Source organism: Diadema antillarum, unplaced genomic scaffold (genome assembly GCF_040938485.1).
Source record: "Diadema antillarum isolate AM-2024a unplaced genomic scaffold, OU_Dant_1.0 scf00000078, whole genome shotgun sequence".
Lineage (NCBI taxonomy): Eukaryota > Metazoa > Echinodermata > Echinoidea > Diadematoida > Diadematidae > Diadema > Diadema antillarum.
In genome coordinates this window covers 1,647,322-1,667,777 of record NW_027270967.1, presented here as the reverse complement: position 1 = coordinate 1,667,777, position 20,456 = coordinate 1,647,322, and the positions used below count along the sequence as shown (strand labels likewise).

Sequence of the window (20,456 nt, the reverse complement as noted above, 5' to 3'; positions counted from 1 at the left end):
CACGTGAATATACCAACGGACGAAACATTGATTTCAGCAGTGCGTGGAGGGGTACAATAGATCCAACAGAGTGAGGGGTGGTTATTGTTAAACATTCCCCCCATTGTGAAAAAGCCTCAACAATGGGCGCTCCAAATGAGCACCTTGGCAACGGACGCGGTCTTAACGTGTGCGCGTGTTTAACACTCAGCCGCTATACACTGTCGCCGTCTCAGATTTCGCGGCGGCTCCGCACGGCGTACACCAAGCAACACCAAACAAGGGGAAGGGGAATCAGGGATCCTAATGATGATATATCCCTTCCCATGACCTTTGTCGTGATTCCAAGCTTCTCTTGGGAAACTACTGAACTTCGTGCCCTCCAAACCTAAATCCAGCTATGAAGAGAAGTGATCTTTCCATGGATATCGCGTGATATTTGCGACCAAACTCTCCCCTTTATTTAACTTGCCCGGGACGACTTCAGCTGATGACACACGGGTAAAACCCCTACCCAACTCGACGGGACCCCAGCATTGCACGCCGAACGGATAGTGAAAGTGATCATGACTGCTGCAACATAACGGAGCCAAGTGCAGTTATATTTGTTGTTGTTTGTAGTTTTTTGTTTGTTGTAGAATTATATAACTTTACGGGTTCTTCACAATGCCAATATTGGCCAAGAAGAAGATTTATACCACGCATTACTACGATGCCTTCAGTAAGTCGAAGAGACTCATGCGCCACAACGCCAACGGCATGCGGCCGACTTCGCCACATCGAAGAAACAACCCTCATCCACAATCGGTAACATTCTTCTTTCCTCTTTCATTTTTGTTTAGATTAAAAAAAAGAAGAAATTATGGTGCATTGACTCAAAAGATATAAATGCTTCTACGTATAATTCAAGATCAGTTCTCACATCTTTGTATACCATGGCCAACTATTTATCCTCTCGCACTGGTGGGGAAAAGAATCGAAATCATACAAACCGTATCCAGTCAAGTTGCTGGCAACAGCAGAGACATCCACGTCTTTAAACTGAGGAAATGAATTCCTTAAAAAAAAAGACAAATAACACTTTCCCTGCTACACGCATTGATGATATTACTGTAGAAATAAATTACATTTGAAATTGGTAGAGTTAAAGCCACTGTTTACCATTGGGAGCAGCGATTAAAAAAATCGAGATATCACATTTGATGCATATACAATATAGTTCAATTGTATCTCTGTAGCTATAGTTGAGTTGTATCACAAAAACATCCTACCATATAAAAACATGGCAATAAAGCCGCAATATTATAAAGGAGATATCACTAATTTTCTCAATGAACAATAACTGTAGATGGTTTATTCTAGAAACGAGTTTAATAAAACAGTCTTGTTTAATAGTTAACATTGATTATACTGATTTGCACTTTTACATTGTTTGTTTTTATCCCTAACTCACAGTTTAGAACTATTTCAGAGCACCAAAGCTGTTTTTTTCAATCTGCAAATGGGAGATATTGGCTTTAAAGTCAGCGCTTGATTGAAACAGGGATCGAGCGGTGAGAGACAGTTTCTCTCACACTTCCGTTTACGAAAAAGCTTGCGCTCGCTTTGGTTAATTTGTTCAATGATACCCGCCTGCGAGTCAGAAGATATCAAATGATAAGACTTCGTTTCCATCATGGGTAAAAGTTGCATGATGTTGGTTGTACACCACTAAAAATGATCTTTGAAGAAATCCCGAGTCTTAAGATGTTGGAACAGGGTAAGGGATGGAGTTGGAGTTAGGGCTTTGATAATAAATCTGGAAATAATAAAAAGTCTTAATATGTAGAGTTAGGGTTGGAGTTTGGGTATTACTCTCTTATTGGAAACATGATATGGAACTCCTTCACTTGTTTGTACATGGTTATTGTGAGTGGAAAAGTTAACCCCCTTTATATGGCGGTGAAACGTGGGAACGTCACCCCTCGTGTCCACTCATTTCTAGTAAAATTGTGCTGAAGCTAGCCTAACTGTTTTGTTTATCTCTCCACGTATCATGGCTAATGTTGCTCTTCGAGGAGTGAAAACATACAAAGTGTAGAATGAAGTCACTGAATATTTGGAGTCACATTATTATTTTGTTTATGCACGCGTCCTATACTGCTAGAATGTATAGAGATTTCCAATCGGCCTTTTTTTTTTGTCGAAAAGGATATTGACTTCAGGAGAATTCCAATTCAATTTGGTATTATTATGAATCATATTAAACTGCGTCTTTATGACAAAATGCCATTCTACATTGTTGGCTACCGTAAAAAGTGCACATGAATGGAACAATCATTATTTGTTCAAATAAGATTTGCTATATAAAAATATCAAACCAAAAGAAATGTTGAAGTTTGAATAAGATTCGGATATTGAATGAAAAAGCAATGGAATTCAAAGTGTAACATATTTTCAGGAAACGATATATGTCACAAATTGTTGCAAGTTACCGTAGAGGAGATCTCTCGGGTATGTAGAAGACAAACAAACAAACAAACCATAGACTTTGTTCTGGTTGACAATTGAATAAAAACAGCCACTTCCACTTCAAAGACATCATTGCCATCAGGTAAACATCTCTGCAACAATTGAAGCGATGGATAATCATTTATGATTTTATTAAATGTCATTAATATTTGAAAGAAAAATAGCGAAAGTAATTATGTGCGCCACGACAGAACTAGAATACCCAAAGATGTTGGAGGCGCGTCCCTCACTGATCAGAAGAATAGAGTTGATCGCACTTTAGACAATAAAACGATGGGGTTTCAATGCTCTCATCCAATGTTCACTCTTGTTAGAATCAGTGTGCAGGCCAGTTTACCTCGTACACCCCCTAAAAAAGAGGGGGGGGGGGGGAGAGAAATGTCTTTGCCCGACATAGCAACAATTCTACTGCCTGCAAACTGGGTTCCAAATATAAAGACGTAATATGTAACAGGAGCTGCTGCACTCAATAGCTTGTTACTAGGTATACTCGGGGAAAATAAATCCCATTAAGCCACGCATTGTAAAGTCGACCTATTGGTTGACAATGGTTATTGATACTGTCTACCCTTACGTGTACTCTGACATTAAAATGCGTGTCCCGATGAGACAACAGAAATAAGCTCCATTTTTAGCAAACGGAATATTGCTTTCTTTGTCTGCATTGATTGGCCTCCGAGGCTATACTCCAATGGACATAATCGGATATCTCTCACGAGACATTTGATATTACACGATTGTATGAAGTTGCTTTGTGAGCATGCAATATTATTATCGTCCTATACATACATTTTCGCTTCGCTCCCACTGCATGAGATGTGCGTTGAATCAATTTCGACTTTTGCTCTTATATCCTTATCAAGCCAGTAAAGACGATACCTTGATGACAATGCAATCAAAATGCCCGTGAATATCATTTTTTTCCTTTTTTTTTCGTCAGCCTAATTATATAAAGTATTCCTCCGCTGGGCAAAAAAAAAAAAAAAAAGAGCGACACCCATTCACGCGCATCAGAGGTCTTTCCATTATGAGTCTTTATATACGCCTGCTGGACGAAACAAAAGGATGTGAAGAGGGCATGATGTATTGCGCAGCGTGCAAACATCAATCAAAAAATGTTGTCATCGATTTCATGTTGGTACAGGAACTCTACACCGTGTATTTGCACTTAAAACATATTATACCAGTCACCACTATCAAGTGCTTATAATCCCTCTGAAAGAATATGTGTACGCATATGTAGTCTTTATACCTATATTGACAAGTAGGTGGTGTCTTTTTAATCCTCAACATTGTAAACTTAAAGAAAATTACTATTTCGCGTTAAGACTAGGAGAAGCCGTATCAATGTAACTGATGATTCCACTACAACAAGCCGTGATATTTGATGGAGGCCTATATATTATGTAACATGCACGCACACCTCGCTGGCAAATCGCCTGTACAGGTAGTGTCATCATGGTGCTCTTTGAAGCACAGGTTGCTATACAGCTCGATCGGGCGCCCCACCCCTCTCACACATCCGGACGCACTGTATGAACCTGACTTTCATTTTCAAGCCAATTCATACAGGCTGCTACAGCCTTGTATTTCACATGCCTCAGTAAAGGTACATAATTAACATCATAATCATGTTCATCCAGTGTGACGCTTCTTTGTGTACGTGTTATTTTGTTAATGAGGAAAGAAGGTCAACATCATACCACTTTCCCTTCTTGATGGAGATCAGATCTATTGGGTGAAAGGGGGGGGGGGGTGACGGTGGTGCTGAAAGTCATTTGAATAATTCTGAGGCTTAAAATAGATATAGTGTCATTCCTTCCATGATTGAAATATCATAAACCTTGAATGAGTGGGTCTGTTGCTACAGGAACAGAGTGAGAGAGATAGAGAGATGGAGAAGAGAGGGAAAGTAAAGAGGAAGGAAAAGTAGAAGACAAAGGTGTTCCCGAGGACTGTGATGATGAAGGTTTAAGAGAGATATAGGGGGGGGGGGATGAATTGAAGGGTTAAGAAGACGAAGGAGGAGAAAGATAAAAAGAGAAGCATATAGGCACAAGATGAGAAGAACAAAACGAGAAAACGGAGGAAGTATGGTCAAAATAATCATACAAGACAAGGTGAGAGGAAAGAGAGCCAGAGGCAGACCAAAGATGAGATGGGAAGACAACATACGAGACTAGACAGACCTAAGATTGAGAGAGGCACAAAAAGAATCAGAGGAGAGGGAGGGGTGGAGGAAACGGGCTGCGAAGTCTTCTGTGGCGCCCCAGTGGTCTCCTTGACAACGGGATATGTAAGATGAAAGATGTAGGATACTCCAACGGCAACGGAGATGAAGGAGCATATAAGAACAAGAGCTTGTATCATTCCCGATCTCCGTGATTGAGATTTGGTCAACGATATTGTTTGAGAATATTCTGTAGATTGCATAGAGGTTCCCTATAAACAGTATAGAATCATACACATTCAAGAAGGTATACTACATTGTACGTGCTGTAAACAATCGTTTCGGGCTCTGTATTGCCCCTGCGCTCTGTCAGTTAAATTGTGTAATCATTATGGGTGTTTTTCATATCTTTTCACATTCTTTTAATATTCGACTTCTTCAAAGAACCAGTCGTAATTGGGCTTATTTTAGACCCTTAAATCTTGACATGGCTGCGTGGTTTTTGAGTATGGAATGTTCCCTTTATGAGCAAGACGTGTCTTGAGCAAAACTGAAAATTCATGCTCGAGTAAAATGTTCTATTTTATTATGCCCATCGTAGGCGATGAAAGCAATGCACTTTAATAATGCACAATAATCAAGTGGTGTGTTTGCTTTTTCCAACCAAGTCTAAACCAGGAATTCACATCATAAACTGAATTGTTAGAATATAGCCAGTCACGATAATTGTTGTTACCATAACAACAGCTTGCGTGCTGGTAGCTGATTGGCCGTTGTCCAGATACCTATACTGCCATCGGAAACTGACGTATATTACTGCCAATTTGCAGAGCTTGTAAACTCCCCTATAAACTGGGACAAGAACATTTCAGCAATCAGGTTTCTCATACTGAATCTGGATCAAGTGAAAACACGACTTGTGTCAGTCGCATCTCTTCGTATCCATCAATCATTCTATGATCCAGTGATGAATTTGTATTCAAGCAAACGCGCACTAAAAAGAAATCAATAAATAAATGAATAAAATGAAATTCACGTATCGGAAGATTTGTTGTTTGAATCGCAAATACAGGGATTGTCAGATTTAGCATTCATGTCACGATTGATACCAAACCTTGATAGCAGAGGGGAAAAAAATGTAGTCCGATGGTTAAAGCCATCACTCCTCTATGGTGTAATATATGTGTGAATGATGATAGCAAACTTTGGCGGATACAAATCCGTTACAACCCAGCAAAGGGTGCGAACATTGGGAAATAATGCAAGTCTCGGCATTATTCACCCCCCTTTCAACCAGCAGCTGATAAAAGCTATTGGAAATGTATCCAGCAAGGCTGCCAATAACAATGGCAGTATTAATGATAGCAAAAAATAGATTAGAACGTGGGAGAGAGATGGAGGGGGAGGGGGGGGGGGATAGATGAATAGATACATTGCAGATGGAGATAATAGATGTATATATATATATATATATATATATATATATATATATATATATATATATAGAGAGAGAGAGAGAGAGAGACAGAGAGAGACAGAGAGAGAGACAGAGAGACAGAGAGACAGAGAGAGAGACAGAGAGAAGAGTAATATTGCCTCCAGACTCGCAGGCTTCGCTGCGCTAGGAAAATACAGAGAAATAGAAAAATGCGCGTGTGAGAGAAAGTATTTGCTATATAAATTCAAACAGAGAATGATTTTAATTCACGTTGGCAGCTACATTGAGTTCGTGTTCTTCATCATTCTTTTGTGAGTGTGTGTGTTTGTGCATGCTGCATTTTCATGTATGCATTCTTCAAGTTCACAATCAATATTCCCGTGGTCAGACCTCGAGCCAGACGCAGTCCCCCCCCCCCTCCAAAAAAAAAAGATATAAAAAGATATAAAAGAAATAACCACCCCATCTCAGTTCTTCCGTGCCATATATGGTTCGTGGTTTCATTTTCAGCCGATGTCAAACTGAAACGGCAAATATTGGAGGTAATTTGATTAATTACGGTGCATGATGATTGAGCAACGCAACAATTAAACGCAGAGGAGACTTGGATACTGCATACATACACACCAGGGAATGAATGTTTACTCATTAGACGCTTATAAATGAATCAGTCTGCATGTACCGCACAAAACAATGATGCCCGGATGCGAACGACATTAGACACGGGTGGAGGTCACGGCGAGGTGACTTTAATGAATATTAATGAAGGTTGTTGCAGACGTTCCCTACATGCGCGTATAATAACGATCAAAGTGATTTATGTGTGTGTGTGTGAACAACATCCACAGGAACATATGTCTGCAGGTACTGTATGTTAACACGTAATTATAAGTGTGTATTGCATATTCGCTGCACACCAAAAAACATAGATTATCTTTTATGTGTCATTATTAGAATTATCAATATGTTGATCTTTCAACCGAAGAATTTTTGTCCGTCGTATAACTAGACTACCAATGATCACTGAGATTCCCAAAATACTGTACATTATGCCTTTCAGCATACTATTACAATCACTTAAATAGTCATGCTGAAAAGTAGTCAAGTTATTTAATCAATTTGATTAATTTGATGTTAAACACGCAAATCATCCCGTATTAGGTAAACTTGCTCTTATTTTGTGACTTATTCATCTTGCAGATTCGGTGAAAACACTGCATTATTGACGATAGCGAGTTCGATGTTGCTGACATGCGAAAACACTATAAACGATGTTTTTTCCAGTGCCATTATCTTTAGTCGAATCTTTTCATTTTCCTTTGAAACAGTAGTTTACTAACAGGCATCGATATGGCTGGATATCCGTCTTGGAGTCCGTTTATTTGTTTGAGGAAAATTGACCCTTGCTCTCACTAATACAGCAAGAACCATATTAATTGTTTGTCTTTTTTGTGGGGGGGGGGGGTGGGTCTCTTTATAAAACCGATGACGTATTTTATCATCTCCGTTCAGCAGAGTCAGTTCTACAATAACTTTTGTTGTTGTTGACTCTGCCGGTAATTAGGATATCATGTATTGTGTGTTTCCATAGCAACGCGTCGGTAATAGCTTTCTCGATTGGTTGCCGACTGTTTGTCGTGCGTGCGTGTCGGATGTGACATGTCCTGCTTAATGTAAGATGACTACATGGATAAACAGATTCTTTGGACGCTGATAACTCAAAGCTATTACATACAGAATCACCATTTACTTCTTTTATGATGCTGTAAGTGGTTACATATAGAGTCTACACTCAGTTCATAAAAATGCCGTTGGTGTTTTTTGTTTTGTTCTTTCTTGTTTTTATTCTTGAGGCGGTGTCGCTCCGTAGCTAACGTTTGAGATTCTCCGTGACGAAAAGATGAGACTATTCAATTCATAATGTGACAGGTAACCACTGCATCACTTTGTCTCAGCTTTCGCGAGATATTCCATGTTCTTGTAAGGACAATAACCTTCTGTCCTGATGGTATAGTTGTCCATTGACTACATAAACCCAGGAACTAACTAATTTGAAATACTCGCCCAAGACATACGCGATAATTGGTATGTACATTAATCTTTCTTTCATCGTATATACAACTGTAGTTGGCGCTCAACATGCATATATTATGTTATACACCGCAAGCCTGTTCCTCCCAAAGTGATGACTCCAGGTCTGCTTGACCAATATTGGAGGCTGTTCAATGTCAACTTGGCAAGATTACTCCCTTTTACGCATCAAAGTAGTATTTGATATTGTTGTCCGTCACTTTTATTCGGTTTCAAGCTTTATTTGGGAATCGTACAGAGGTGATTATTGTTTCCAACAAATCGGGAAAGCTTATTGAACCACGTTCTTCTATCCCCCACCTTTAAAATTAGATTTCGTAAAAGCAAACTTCAGGCAGTCTACCATCTCCAACAGACATAATGCAACGCGAGATTATACGCAGGTGTTAAGCTAACTTGCATCCGTTCGCTCAAATTCTTCGACCTTAATTCTTAGTCTTTGTTGTTGAAGCAGGAGTGTCCAATAGATAGCATGAGTATAAAGTGTGATCTGAACAATACCAATGGTACACTAACAACCTCTCTTCTCACAGAAATACGTGATATCCGATTAGGCCAGTTTTAAACGGTTTTAAGGCTTTCAGCTTTCAGTAATCAGTATATGCAATAGCATTTCAAAAAAGAAACATTCTCGTCTTTGTGCTTCCCGTAATCTCCGCTCTGTCATGTCTGTTAGAAATCGGACTTATTATTGGCACTTAAAAAAAAGAAGAGATCCTCGAGTTTTACGAGATTAAGAGGGCCTAAGGGTCTTAAGCTCACCGTGTAAAAGGCCTCTTTTAGGCACGACATGATTTGAAGAACCTTTTTCCCCTTGCTGTGTATTACACACATTATTTACTGACTGCGCACAGAGGCCCATAGCAACAACATGACGCTTTCTTTGAACGGTAGAGAAAATCTCCCAAAGTTGTTATATGTCTTTTCTCATTCTGTCATCCTCTTCCCTCTTAAATTCTCAAGCTCTCTTTCTCCTTCTTCTCATCGAACGCGATATGGTATTACTGTAAAACAACTAATGGGAATTTGAAGAGTTATTCGGCCGGATCACACCCCCGAAGTAAGAGGCCACGTACATGACAACGTGTTGGATGATATCCGAATAATTATACATTGTGTTATGTCAAGGACAACACGCTTATGTCTTGTAATCCTACTATATACTAGTATGGCGATGTACTTTGTGCAACAGTGCATATTGCTTCAAATAACCTCAATTTGATTTAAAGACATTGTATGACTATTACTAATATCATACACTCACATACATGATTTTATATCATATGTTTATAGTGCAGACACACACACAGACAGACAGACAATGGAAATGTTTCAAGCGCACCCTATACTGTTACTGTATTGTATTGTATTGTATTGTATTTTTTTTTTTGCCAAACCGTTTCTCTTGAAGACAGGTGAGGTAAGCGTATCGTATTATGCTTAGGGTGACAAACGACACAATCAATTGGTATTAATCAAGCTAATCGAATTGCACTTTCCCCCGCTCACAGTTTCTCGCATCAATAGCTAATTAATCCCTTCAGGGTCGCATTCATACAGATCAGATCAACAAATATATATTTTACCCCCTCTCATCTGAGAGGCCCACGCGCAGTTAATCTGAATTGAGTGATCTCACAGGGAACTTGATCCGCAAGCACTTAGCTCGTGCACCATTGTCATTCATGTTTCGCAAAGGTCATCAATATTCGGTGTATTGACATGATATAGAATTTCTCGCAGTTTGAGGAGTAGAATGCATTGAAATGACGTGACGCGCGCGTATACTATAGCACGGCGTGGTACATTGCTTGCCATCAGGGTGTTCATGATAGGGGATTCGTCGTTTGGCAATTACTGCTGCCCTTGGGGACGACGCGCGTGAAGTCATGTGAATACATTTCAAGTCTAGCCTGCCTCTTTACTGACATAGATAGATACACAGTATACATATACACCAATTCTTATTGTTCCTGTATCCATTCATTGTGATAAATGGGATTACATGGGCCTCAATAACTCCTACGCCAAATGGATATTTATCCTGACGCAACCGCGCTCGTATGAGCTTGGGCGCTGTAATTGATTCCCACATATCCCTTTTTATACTGCAGGTGACAAAATGGAAATGAAGTGAATGGACGGGTAATAGAGAGAGAAGCCAGGATTTGATATGCCTTCCGTTGTTTGGATGAGGCCCGATCGAGTTGATAGATTAGTATAGCTCATAACAATGACAACACAATACATCAGGTATAACGTCAAGCAAAACAGACCTGCTATAAAAAAAAAGTACAGCGGTGTAGCGTCATGGACGTACCTACATGTCGGAGCCTGTATCGCTCCGAATGTGTTCAGAGTATTTTCGGCAATTTTTTCCCCTAACCATGCCATAGCTATCAATTAAAAAGATGGAGATTCAAACTTTATGTGTAGACCATACAGGTCCGCTTTCTCCCGTCCTCATAATAAACTGTACTGATTAATGATAAAGATGCATTCTTCAAAAGAGCAATTATCCATCATCTTTTTCCATTCTGTGTTTGACCAGGACTTCTTAGAGCCCAAGAACCTCAAGTTCCAGGATTCCCAGGTCGCCCTGCAGCACCGGGTCCAGAGGGCGGTCCAGGACTACGTACTGAAGTCTCTGGGAGAGGGCAACTACATTAACATGAAGCGGATCATGGAACACAGGGAGTACCCACAACTCACCCAGTCCCTCCCCGCCAACACTACCAGGGACCCGCCCGGCGTCAGCGTGCACCCCAACAGGGAAAGAGGTAATGAATCCGAGTTCATTCGAACTTACATCTTTTGTCATTCGACTTGACTTTGTTCAAGTACGAGAGCTTATAAGTGCCACCGAAAAGAAGAGATAATTCGTCGCCTTGTTGACCTTTTCTGGTTCGAGAAGGTGAGGACCGAGATCTCAACTTCTCGACGTCCCAGAAGACGAACATCGGTCAGATATGTCAGATCTCATCTTCTCAACTTCTCGGGTAGGAAAAGGCATGACGGTGTGATATCCAATCTCATCTTGCCCCTTTTCTGGTCCGAATTGTCGAGGAGGCAAGATCCCAGATCTCGTCGTCTAGACCTCCCGGATCAGAGAAGGCGAGATGTGACTATGAGATTTCGTCTCCTTGCCTTCTGGACTTCGAGAAGACAAGATATGACATCACGCCTCCTCGCCTCTTCGGACCCGAGAGCTCGAGGAGACGAGCTCTCACAGCTCGCCTCCTCGGTCCCGAGAAGTCGAGGAGACGAGCTCTCACAACTCGTCTCCTCGGACGCGAGAAGTCGAGGAGACGAGCTCTCACAACTCGTCTCTTCGGACCCGAGAAGTCGAGGAGATGAGTTCTCACAACTCGCCTCTTCGGACCCGAGAAGTCGAGGAGACGAGCTCTCACAACTCGCCTTCTTCGGACTCGAGAAGTTGAGGAGACGAGCTTTACAACTCACCTCCTTGGACCCGAGAGTCAAGGAGACGAACTCTTACAACTCGCCTCTTCGGACCCGAGAAGTCGAGGGGACGAGCTCTCACAACTCGTCTCCTCGGACGCGAGAAGTCGAGGAGACGAGTTCTCACAACTCGCCTCCTCAAACCTGAGAAGAAGTCGAGTTCTCACATCTCGCCTCTTCGGACCCGAGAAATCGAGATGACGAGCTCTCACAACTTGCCTCCTCGGACGCGAGAAGTCGAGGGGACGAGCTCTCACAACTCGTCTCCTCGGACGCGAGAAGTCGAGGAGACGAGTTCTCACAACTCGCCTCCTCAAACCTGAGAAGAAGTCGAGTTCTCACATCTCGCCTCTTCGGACCCGAGAAATCGAGATGACGAGCTCTCACAACTTGCCTCCTCGGACGCGAGAAGTCGAGGAGACGAGCTCTCACAACTCGCCTCCTCGGACCTGAGAAGTTAAGGAGAAGAGCTCTCACAACTCGCCTCCTTCGGACTCGAGAAGTTGAGGAGACAAGATCTCACAACTCGCCTTCTTCGGACTCGAGAAGTTGAGGAGACGAGCTTTACAACTCACCTCCTTGGACCCGAGAGTCAAGAAGACGAACTCTTACAACTCGCCTCTTCGGACTCGAGAAGTCGAGGGGACGAGCTCTCACAACTTGCCTCTTCGGACATGAGAAGTCGAGGAGACTAGCTCTCACAACTCGCCTCCGCTGACCCGAAACGGCGGAAGAGGCCAGGAACTACCTCGTCTCTTCGATGACACTTGTAGGCTTCTGTCTGAAAGGCCTGTAATATATAATTGCATGAGAAGCAAACAGAGGATCACATCATACGAGACGAAGGCAAGACAGCAGTGAGAGGCACGCCTATAGTGCTGACGGCTTCGGCAGTCTTCGCTCACTACTGTTGCCGACAACATAAGGGCTTTTGAAAAGGGATATCCCTCCACCGATAGAGCTGTTCTGGGCTCAGAATAATGTGCAAGCTTCAAAAATACTGATGAAGTAAAGTGTGTGTGCATGAAAGAGTTAGAAAATCAGGACGGGAATGATTTTGCAATTTTTCGAAACGTATTAGATTACTGTATCATCTAGTCAAACTAGAACAATCCCAGTATCATTTGCAAACCAAGTTAAGACTTTAATGTTTAATCCATGAAAACCTAAACTCGTGCCTGTATTTGCCCAGAAGATGATTGCTTAAGACTACTGAATGTGTACGTGCTGATGTTGCCATTCATTAAGACCTGTAGACATGAAGAAGTCAGTAACATTTTACCTTCACAGACAACACAGCAAAGCCATTCATCCAGAAATTTCCTGACAAATTGCCGAATAAAGATACAAAATAAAGATAGCTTCTACCACATGACGATTAGAATCATGTCGCTGACTGATCTCATGTTCAACTTCTGCATCTTTCTCTCAGGCGTGCCTGTAGACAACTTTATTTCGTCGTCCCTGCAACTTCTTGAGCGCACTCAGCAAAACGACCGCCAGGAAGGCAAGAGGGAGAGTGAGTACATTGATTCTTTTTGAAGGAAACTCGGTAGTACTTGGAGTTCACTTTGTGTGCAGGCGCTACATTCTTCATGTTTCTGCTAAGAATCTGATATGACGTCAAGTGAAATGAATACGGTGACGACATGACTCCCCTTTTACTCCTTCGTTCACACGTTTCCTCATTATACCTTCTCATCCTCCTCCTCCTCGTCCTCCTCCTTCTGCTTCTACTCCTCCTTCTCTTCCTCCTCCTCACTCGCCCCTAACTCCTCCCCTGTTTATCCTTACTTCATTATAATTGCCAATACATGTAGTAACATGTAGTAGGTATAGTAGTTTTAACAATTATAGTGGTCGTAGCAGTATGACTATGTTGGTGTCATCACTCTAAAGAGTTGTAGTAGTGTATCATGTAACAGAGTCTATACTGAAGCCTCTTACCAGTGTTAAAAGTCATCATTATCAGCAGAATTTTATTCAATCATCATCTGCAATTTACTATTGGAAAGGACTGTTTGATCCTCACTTCGTTGTAGATCTTAAAAGTGTGAATGTACAACTTGTCACTCATGATGCTATATAGGGTTATTAATGACTTTTTAGTGTCCTCCTTCGTGGATATAAGAGCGTCTAGTTTACAATAATCTAATAATGATAGTCACAATACATAGGCGTGTTGTCTTTGTCTATGCTAAGGATTCTTTTTTCCGGATTTGGTAATTTTCGTGAAAACACTTTGAAATTGTGATAATCATGAAATTCCCTTCAAAACAAAGTCTATTGCTTTTGTTGGGGCTGCCATGTTATCTTTACGATGAGCAGACAAATTACTGTGTACCTCGATTTGTGTAACAATTGATATGACTTCAGGGGCGGATCCAGGAATTCCGTAAAGGGGAGGCGCCTTTACAAAATGAAGGGGGGGGGCCCAATTTTTTCCTTTTATTTATTCTATTTTAATAAAAAATAAAGAGGGGCGCGTGCCCGATGCCCCCCCCCCCCTCCCCCTCCTTGGATCCGCGACTGTGACTGATGTAGAATTGAGACCCGTTTATTAGGCCTGGTCCATGCTTTTATACAATCATATAGGAGGGAACCACTACAAGGCAGCCGCTAAATCCTACGGTGAGGTGCCGGGAAAAAAGCCCAGCTCTCCGACAGTGCACTACCCGAGTCCCGTGCGCAAGCCCCTGGTGGACCTTAGCATGGACGCGTCGAACAAACCGAAGCGCACTCACACCCCGCCCACGCCCCCGGCCAATGCAAGGCGGTCCAAGTCGGTCGCTTATCAGGACCAGCTAGCCGGAATCGACGCGGCAAGGCCGTCTCTGAGATCCAGGACGGCCCCAGTGCGGGTAAGGCGGAGCACACGAACTCGTCAAGGACTAACATGCCATTTCATTCCCTCTTCTGCAGAACCATCTTTCGACTAACTCATTTCTATTATCTAAACGACATGTTTGTTTCCCTCCATCAGTTAGCAATAAAACAGCAGAAAGTCATAGATGAATATGTAATCAGTATTGACAGGTGCATCGTCTCAATTGAATATTAATTCGTCAGAATTCGACCCAAATCACAAATCAAACCTTATTTGGCCAATACTTGTCATCGCTCACTTCAGTTTGGATATTTTCCTGGTCACTACTATCATTTCTTTGAAAGAAAACAACTTTCCTTACTCAGTAAGCGCCGTTTGGTCGCTATGAAAAGGTGAAGGAAATTTGGAAGAAAAACACCCGCGCAATTCATTGCTCTTTGTTCAAACCACCGAAATAAGAAAGACAGAAAATAATCAACTCGAAGCTTAAAAGACCCCCGCCCTCCATCAGAAACAATCCAGTCGTTGTTTATTGAGTAGGTGTCTTTTTTCCAACCAAGACTGAAGAAAAAACCATCACGAAAAAATTTTGGTAATGAATGTCGTCCATCTTGCAACACTGACATTAATCACGTATCCGTAGATGATTATCATCATAACGTTGTTAAAAAAATCCCATCATCATGCACAGGATGCAGAACGACAAACAGGTCTCCGGTAAAAAGATAAAAAAGATTTAAACAGACAAGCAAACAACCAACCAACCAAACAAACAAACAGATAAAACTGTCTCACCTTGCCTCTCGAATTGCACAATTATTTTTCGAGAGAGACAATGGCAATTCAAATTCATTTTCACCCCTTATTGCAACACCCCGCTATAATTTTGAAGCTCCATCCCGCACAATGTTTCAATACAAGATCAGTTCATAATGCAACGCGAATTTCTGTGTACAACACTCACTCCCACCGTGATGGCTGATGAATTGCAAAGGTCAAAGTTCGATGCACACACACTGCATCCATCCATTCATTCACAGAAGAAGTCCTCCACTCTTCATCCATTGTATCAGACAGTTGTTGACTCAGTGCACATATTTTGCATTCATGCCGGTCGTGTATACTTTGTACATTCTTTCATCTTCCTTTCTGATCGCATCTTCATATCAAACCCTTTTTCTCTCCTAACTTCACCCAAACCAAGTTCCCACCCATCCTAACTAACGTAAGTAGGCTATAGAGCTAGAGAGAATGTTTTCTTGATGTGATGTATGTGTTGCGCACTAGATGTGACGGTGACTGGGATATTTTGTTGTCGTTGTTTTACTAAATGTGTTTAATTTTTTAATGTTAGTAATGGGGAAAATGGAAATGATAATGTGCACCCTCGTTGTGTGTGTTCGTGTGTTACCTTTTTCTTGTCCGGCACTTATTAACAGGATTGTTGGGGAGACGATGAGTTCCGAAAGGATGGTGGCATAGAAAGAGAAATGGTGACCAAGGTGAGTGGATCGAGGGGGGCGGGGAAGCAGGTGGGGGAGGCGGGGCTGGTATAAAGGAGGTGAATAGGGGATGCCATGTTCTGTAAAGTATGTCCTCATCAACTAGTACAGCATATCAATTCTATCTCGTTCGGGGTCCAGCCGTTCAGTTCCATGTAGTTTTGTTTTGTTGTGAAGAGTCTACGTCAATACAAATTTTTACGCGATTTTAATACTGCAGTAGTCAGAACAACGGAATCGCATCCTTTCCAAGGAACCCTCCTATGGAAAAAAAAAAATGTTTGCCCATTAATCAGGATTTGATTAGCATGAGCAGTCAACATTTACTACTTGTTGGTACACTCCAGTGTATAGTTCGATTATCCAACGACCGAGGCATTACTTCTGACAAGGGGAGCAAGAGAAACATGTTAAATGCCATTAATACATCGGATCTCAAATTCTGGCGATAGGAGATCATAATGAAGACGACACTTTACTTAACCAAATAATCAACAAACAGAAGATCTAACTCGCACTAACAAGCTGAATGAGTAAGCGTTATTTATATACAAGACATTTCCAGCATGTATCTTCCTGACAGAATACTCTTGAGTATGATAGGGAAAAAGATATTTTCTTCATCGAGTTATGGAAAAAAAAATGCATCTTGAGTTATCTTTTTTTTTTTTTTTTTTAACTGGGCGTATTCACAACGAACTAAGTAAAGGCCCGTTCTCTATTATGTTTGTGACAAGATGTGGGATTTATTATTTCGCAGATGGGTCGCAAAATATGTTTACTGTCTAAAAGAAATGTTTGTTTGGGTTTTTTCTTTTGGTTTTATTCGTTGATGTGGTAATTTATGGTTCCAGCGGGAGTTCAAATACCAGAGTATATCAACACCTGGTCATACAATATTTGTGGATTATCATTATGTCTCACAGGGTGCCAATTAAGTGTTTTGACATTTTTGAAAACAACGACAACGTGAGAAAGTCACCCCAACGTTTCTCCTGAGAGAAAGAGCGCACACACAATGAGTCTATTTTGGATACTATGCACACTCGTCTTTTTCCTGATATGTTGTCACGCAACAAATCTATTTCTGGTTACGCCGCACCTCGGTGTCTTGGTATTTTCTTGCATATTCTACCAAAATACACATCTTCGAGTGCACTCACTGGCTGCACAGGCAACACTATTTGGATGATACTTTTCTTTTCTGCAAATCTGGTTCATCAGAAGTTGATCTTGTTTGCTCCGATACTTTTGGTTAACGGGATATTGCCGAGATAATATCACGGTTTTGGAAACATTTTTTTTTTTTTTTTAAACACGGGGTCAGTTCGGTGCGATCATGTCTGCATGTTCTCTGTTTGTTATTTGCTAAGCTCAGTCGATTACATGGGATTTGTATGACTGTAGAATTACATCAAGAGAAGACTTTTTTGAAAAATTACGATTCCAAATGACACGATTTAGCTTGAGAGTAGATTATGATCGTTGCTCGTAAAGTTGCGTTGGTTTTTATGTAAAAGAATCGCACATTCTGCAGCATCCGATTGTGACAAGAAATATTTTTTTTTTTTGAAAATTGTCACTATTTCGTGCCATGTTCCCAATAGGTGTACTGTTACTAAAGAATAACAAAAGGCCTTTATGCCACGAGAACCAACGGCATGGTTGGCACTATTCAGTAACGCCGTGAGTTTCAACTATCAGCTAGAAAGGAGCGTCTGCATTTAGATATTGGCGTGTAGTATTCACCGTCTACAAGTTATTATTGAAGGCGGATCGTTTTAAGTTCATGAAGACGCCTGTTGTTCCATTTCACGAATGTCTTGTCACTATGTGCGCTTTCAAACCAACAGCTTGCGAAGCCAACCATTCCCTCCGAGCATCTGGGGACAAGAATGAAGTCGTGGATAGAGGGCGCTAATGACTTTGGTGAGATCATTTTTTTCCAAATCATTGTCCTTATTTTTCCGTAGTCAATAATCTTTTGTCCAAAACATAGGTATTTCTTCATTTACTAACTATAACAAAAGGCATAGGATGCCATTCCATCTACATTGCAAGAATGTCACGTATGTACTACTTCAATTTCTTTATTAGCTCGAATGCATATCCAAAAGTTTGTTTTAGGTAGGTGAACTGCACAATGAACATTGCAAGCGATAATCACGTAATGTTGATTTAAAACAAAGCGAACCCTAGTTATATCTGTCACAAGAAATGATTAAATATCATTGCTGCTCCTACTTCGATAGGACTGAATACTGTGTATTTCGTTGATTCGGCAGTAAAACATTCGTATACGATTGTCATAAACTCACTCGTTTTAGCCCAAAACAAAGGCAATTCGTATTTGAAGCAACATAGATCATTTATAATACGACCGCTATGTAGATTCATTCACGTGTACAAGTATATCATTGGCAATGAGCCCATTATAAAGAATCGGAGTGTGATTGGAAGCCTATACTATAGAAGTGGTGATACGCAGAGTGGAATGAGGTGTTTATGATAAAAACAGCTTCTTAACCGTTTGTCGATACGATCATCAACTTCTTTGCAGAAAAAGACGTGGCCTACAATATGCTCCAGACCCTACACGGCGGACCGAAGAAAGCGCCGCCCTTCTCTAAGGCCAAGCCATCCTCCGCAAATCTGACCAACATGCAGCTCCTCAAGGTTGGAGGGAAGGCCCCAGCGGCAACTCACATTTATGTCCCGCCGTCGCCGGCCCCGAGGCAACCCGTCCCCAACCGCGATGGCAAGAACGACGCCGAAGTGAAGGGGTGGATGAAAAATCTGCAAGAGAAGCTTGCTTTGTAAGTCTTCTTTTTGTCATTTCGAAGCCATATCTATAATTATAGTACACAAGGAAAACTAGAAAAGAACTCAGGAAGCGCAGACCTCCGCCAAGCAGCTTACTTCTACCCTTATCGTGATTCCACCTCATATGATAATCCTACATTCATATCATCTGCGTTATAAAATTAATAGTACCCTCACTTTCGACCAATCGTCGCTCTCTCTGCAGAACTTTCTGGCCACTGGCGCGATAATGTCTCGGAGGATCTCAATAGCAACTGCGCCATCTAGCGTTCATGATGACAACGATAGGGATTTATGTTAAAATTCGAACAAAGTTCTGGATGCAGACAGTCATCCTGATCACTATCAGCATTTAATCATCTGTTCCTTGAGTAGCTATCATTTTTTTTTTGAAAATTGTATTTTATCCATATTTGTTCGTAACTTGTTAAGGTATTTTGCAAACAAGCAAACAAACAAACGCCGGCAAAAACATAACCTCTTTGGCGGAGGCGTTAATGGTTACACGTCAGTGTGAATAATGAACTTGCCACTACCAGGCTTCTGTTTAATAAAGTGGGCGTACAAAAAAGAAGAGTCAGTTTAAAGATCCTTATTCAATGCAACCAGTACCACTGCACATCAATGACATCATCTAATCTAAGAGCAATTGAGGTTTGAATGGTACGGGCTCCTACATCCCAACGAAATTAAGGAGAAGCTGCTCTCTACAATTGGCTTCGACTTAAATTACTAGTATCCCATTGCAATGGTACCTTTCGAATTGATAAAGCAATATATTATACAAAAGGAGACACTACTGCTCTGACATTGTTATTGTGATTCGTTTCTCGGTGTGGAAATCACTTAGTATAACAAAATATTTACACAAAATTTCTGCAACACTCAAACTGTAGGCGATATGGAGATCAAAATGTTTTACGGTGTTGATCGAAAGGAATGACAAAGAGTAGAATCAAGTCTACTTACATAACTCACAATATTCTGCAATATTCTGTATGTATGTATGTATGTATGTATGTATGTATATGTCCCTATTTGTATGAATGCTAACAGAAAGAATTTCCTTTATAATAATTTGGTCTGGCTCTTGGTCCAAGTAGCGTACATTTTGCCAGATCAGCGCAAAGCAGTTAAAAGGGAAATTCTTGCCATCTTCTTCAAATACAGGCGTCAGCCAGGAGCCGAGGAGACCCAGCTGTACCAACTGAAGACGGTCGAAGGCCGACCGCAGCCACCACGGCGTAAGCGCCCGACGATGATCTCCGAAGAATATCGCCACGAGAACAGCCACTTCATGATGACGCAGCCAGCGTATCGCCGCCACTTCATCATCGCGCCGGACTGGGTGTCGGAGAGGCAGTCCCACCGCCGTCTGGCCAATCAAAGCTGGGCTAGGAAAAACAAGATGGCCGTCGGAGTCGGTTGCTAAGGAGGGCGATTGGGAAAATATAAAATGGCGGCTTTTCGGCAACTTGAATGATGGCTGTGGCGAACTGAAATCGCGCACAACTGGTGGATTTGTTTGTCATTGGCGTCGGTACTGGATTCTTAGAGATTTATAACTGCGCAAGCACAATTGTTGCTGTATCAAGTTTTAGCAAATACAGTGTGATGTGCTAAGCTGATGCGTTATTATCGTAAGTCACGGTG

At 41.4% G+C, this 20,456-nt stretch overlaps 1 protein-coding gene across 1 annotated transcript; it reads left to right on the top strand.

Annotated features, from left to right (window-relative positions):
- The first annotated feature begins 645 nt into the window (after window positions 1-645).
- On the top strand, window positions 646-20,235 carry LOC139717611 (uncharacterized). Its single transcript, XM_071629118.1, has 8 exons — window positions 646-786; window positions 10,741-10,969; window positions 13,084-13,170; window positions 14,247-14,512; window positions 15,918-15,980; window positions 17,834-17,909; window positions 18,541-18,796; window positions 19,974-20,235. The coding sequence occupies exons 1-8, from the start codon at window positions 646-648 to the stop codon at window positions 20,233-20,235; spliced, it is 1,380 nt and encodes a 459-aa protein (XP_071485219.1).
- The last annotated feature ends 221 nt before the right edge of the window (window positions 20,236-20,456 follow it).

Excerpts from the sequence above, each read along its gene's own strand:
- LOC139717611 (XM_071629118.1), top strand. The coding sequence starts at position 646 with ATGCCAATATTGGCCAAGAAGAAGATTTATACCACGCATTACTACGAT. Across the intron at positions 14,513-15,917 it reads CCAGGACGGCCCCAGTGCGG|GATTGTTGGGGAGACGATGA; the intron begins GTAAGGCGGAGC and ends ACTTATTAACAG. Across the intron at positions 17,910-18,540 it reads AGAGGGCGCTAATGACTTTG|AAAAAGACGTGGCCTACAAT; the intron begins GTGAGATCATTT and ends ACTTCTTTGCAG.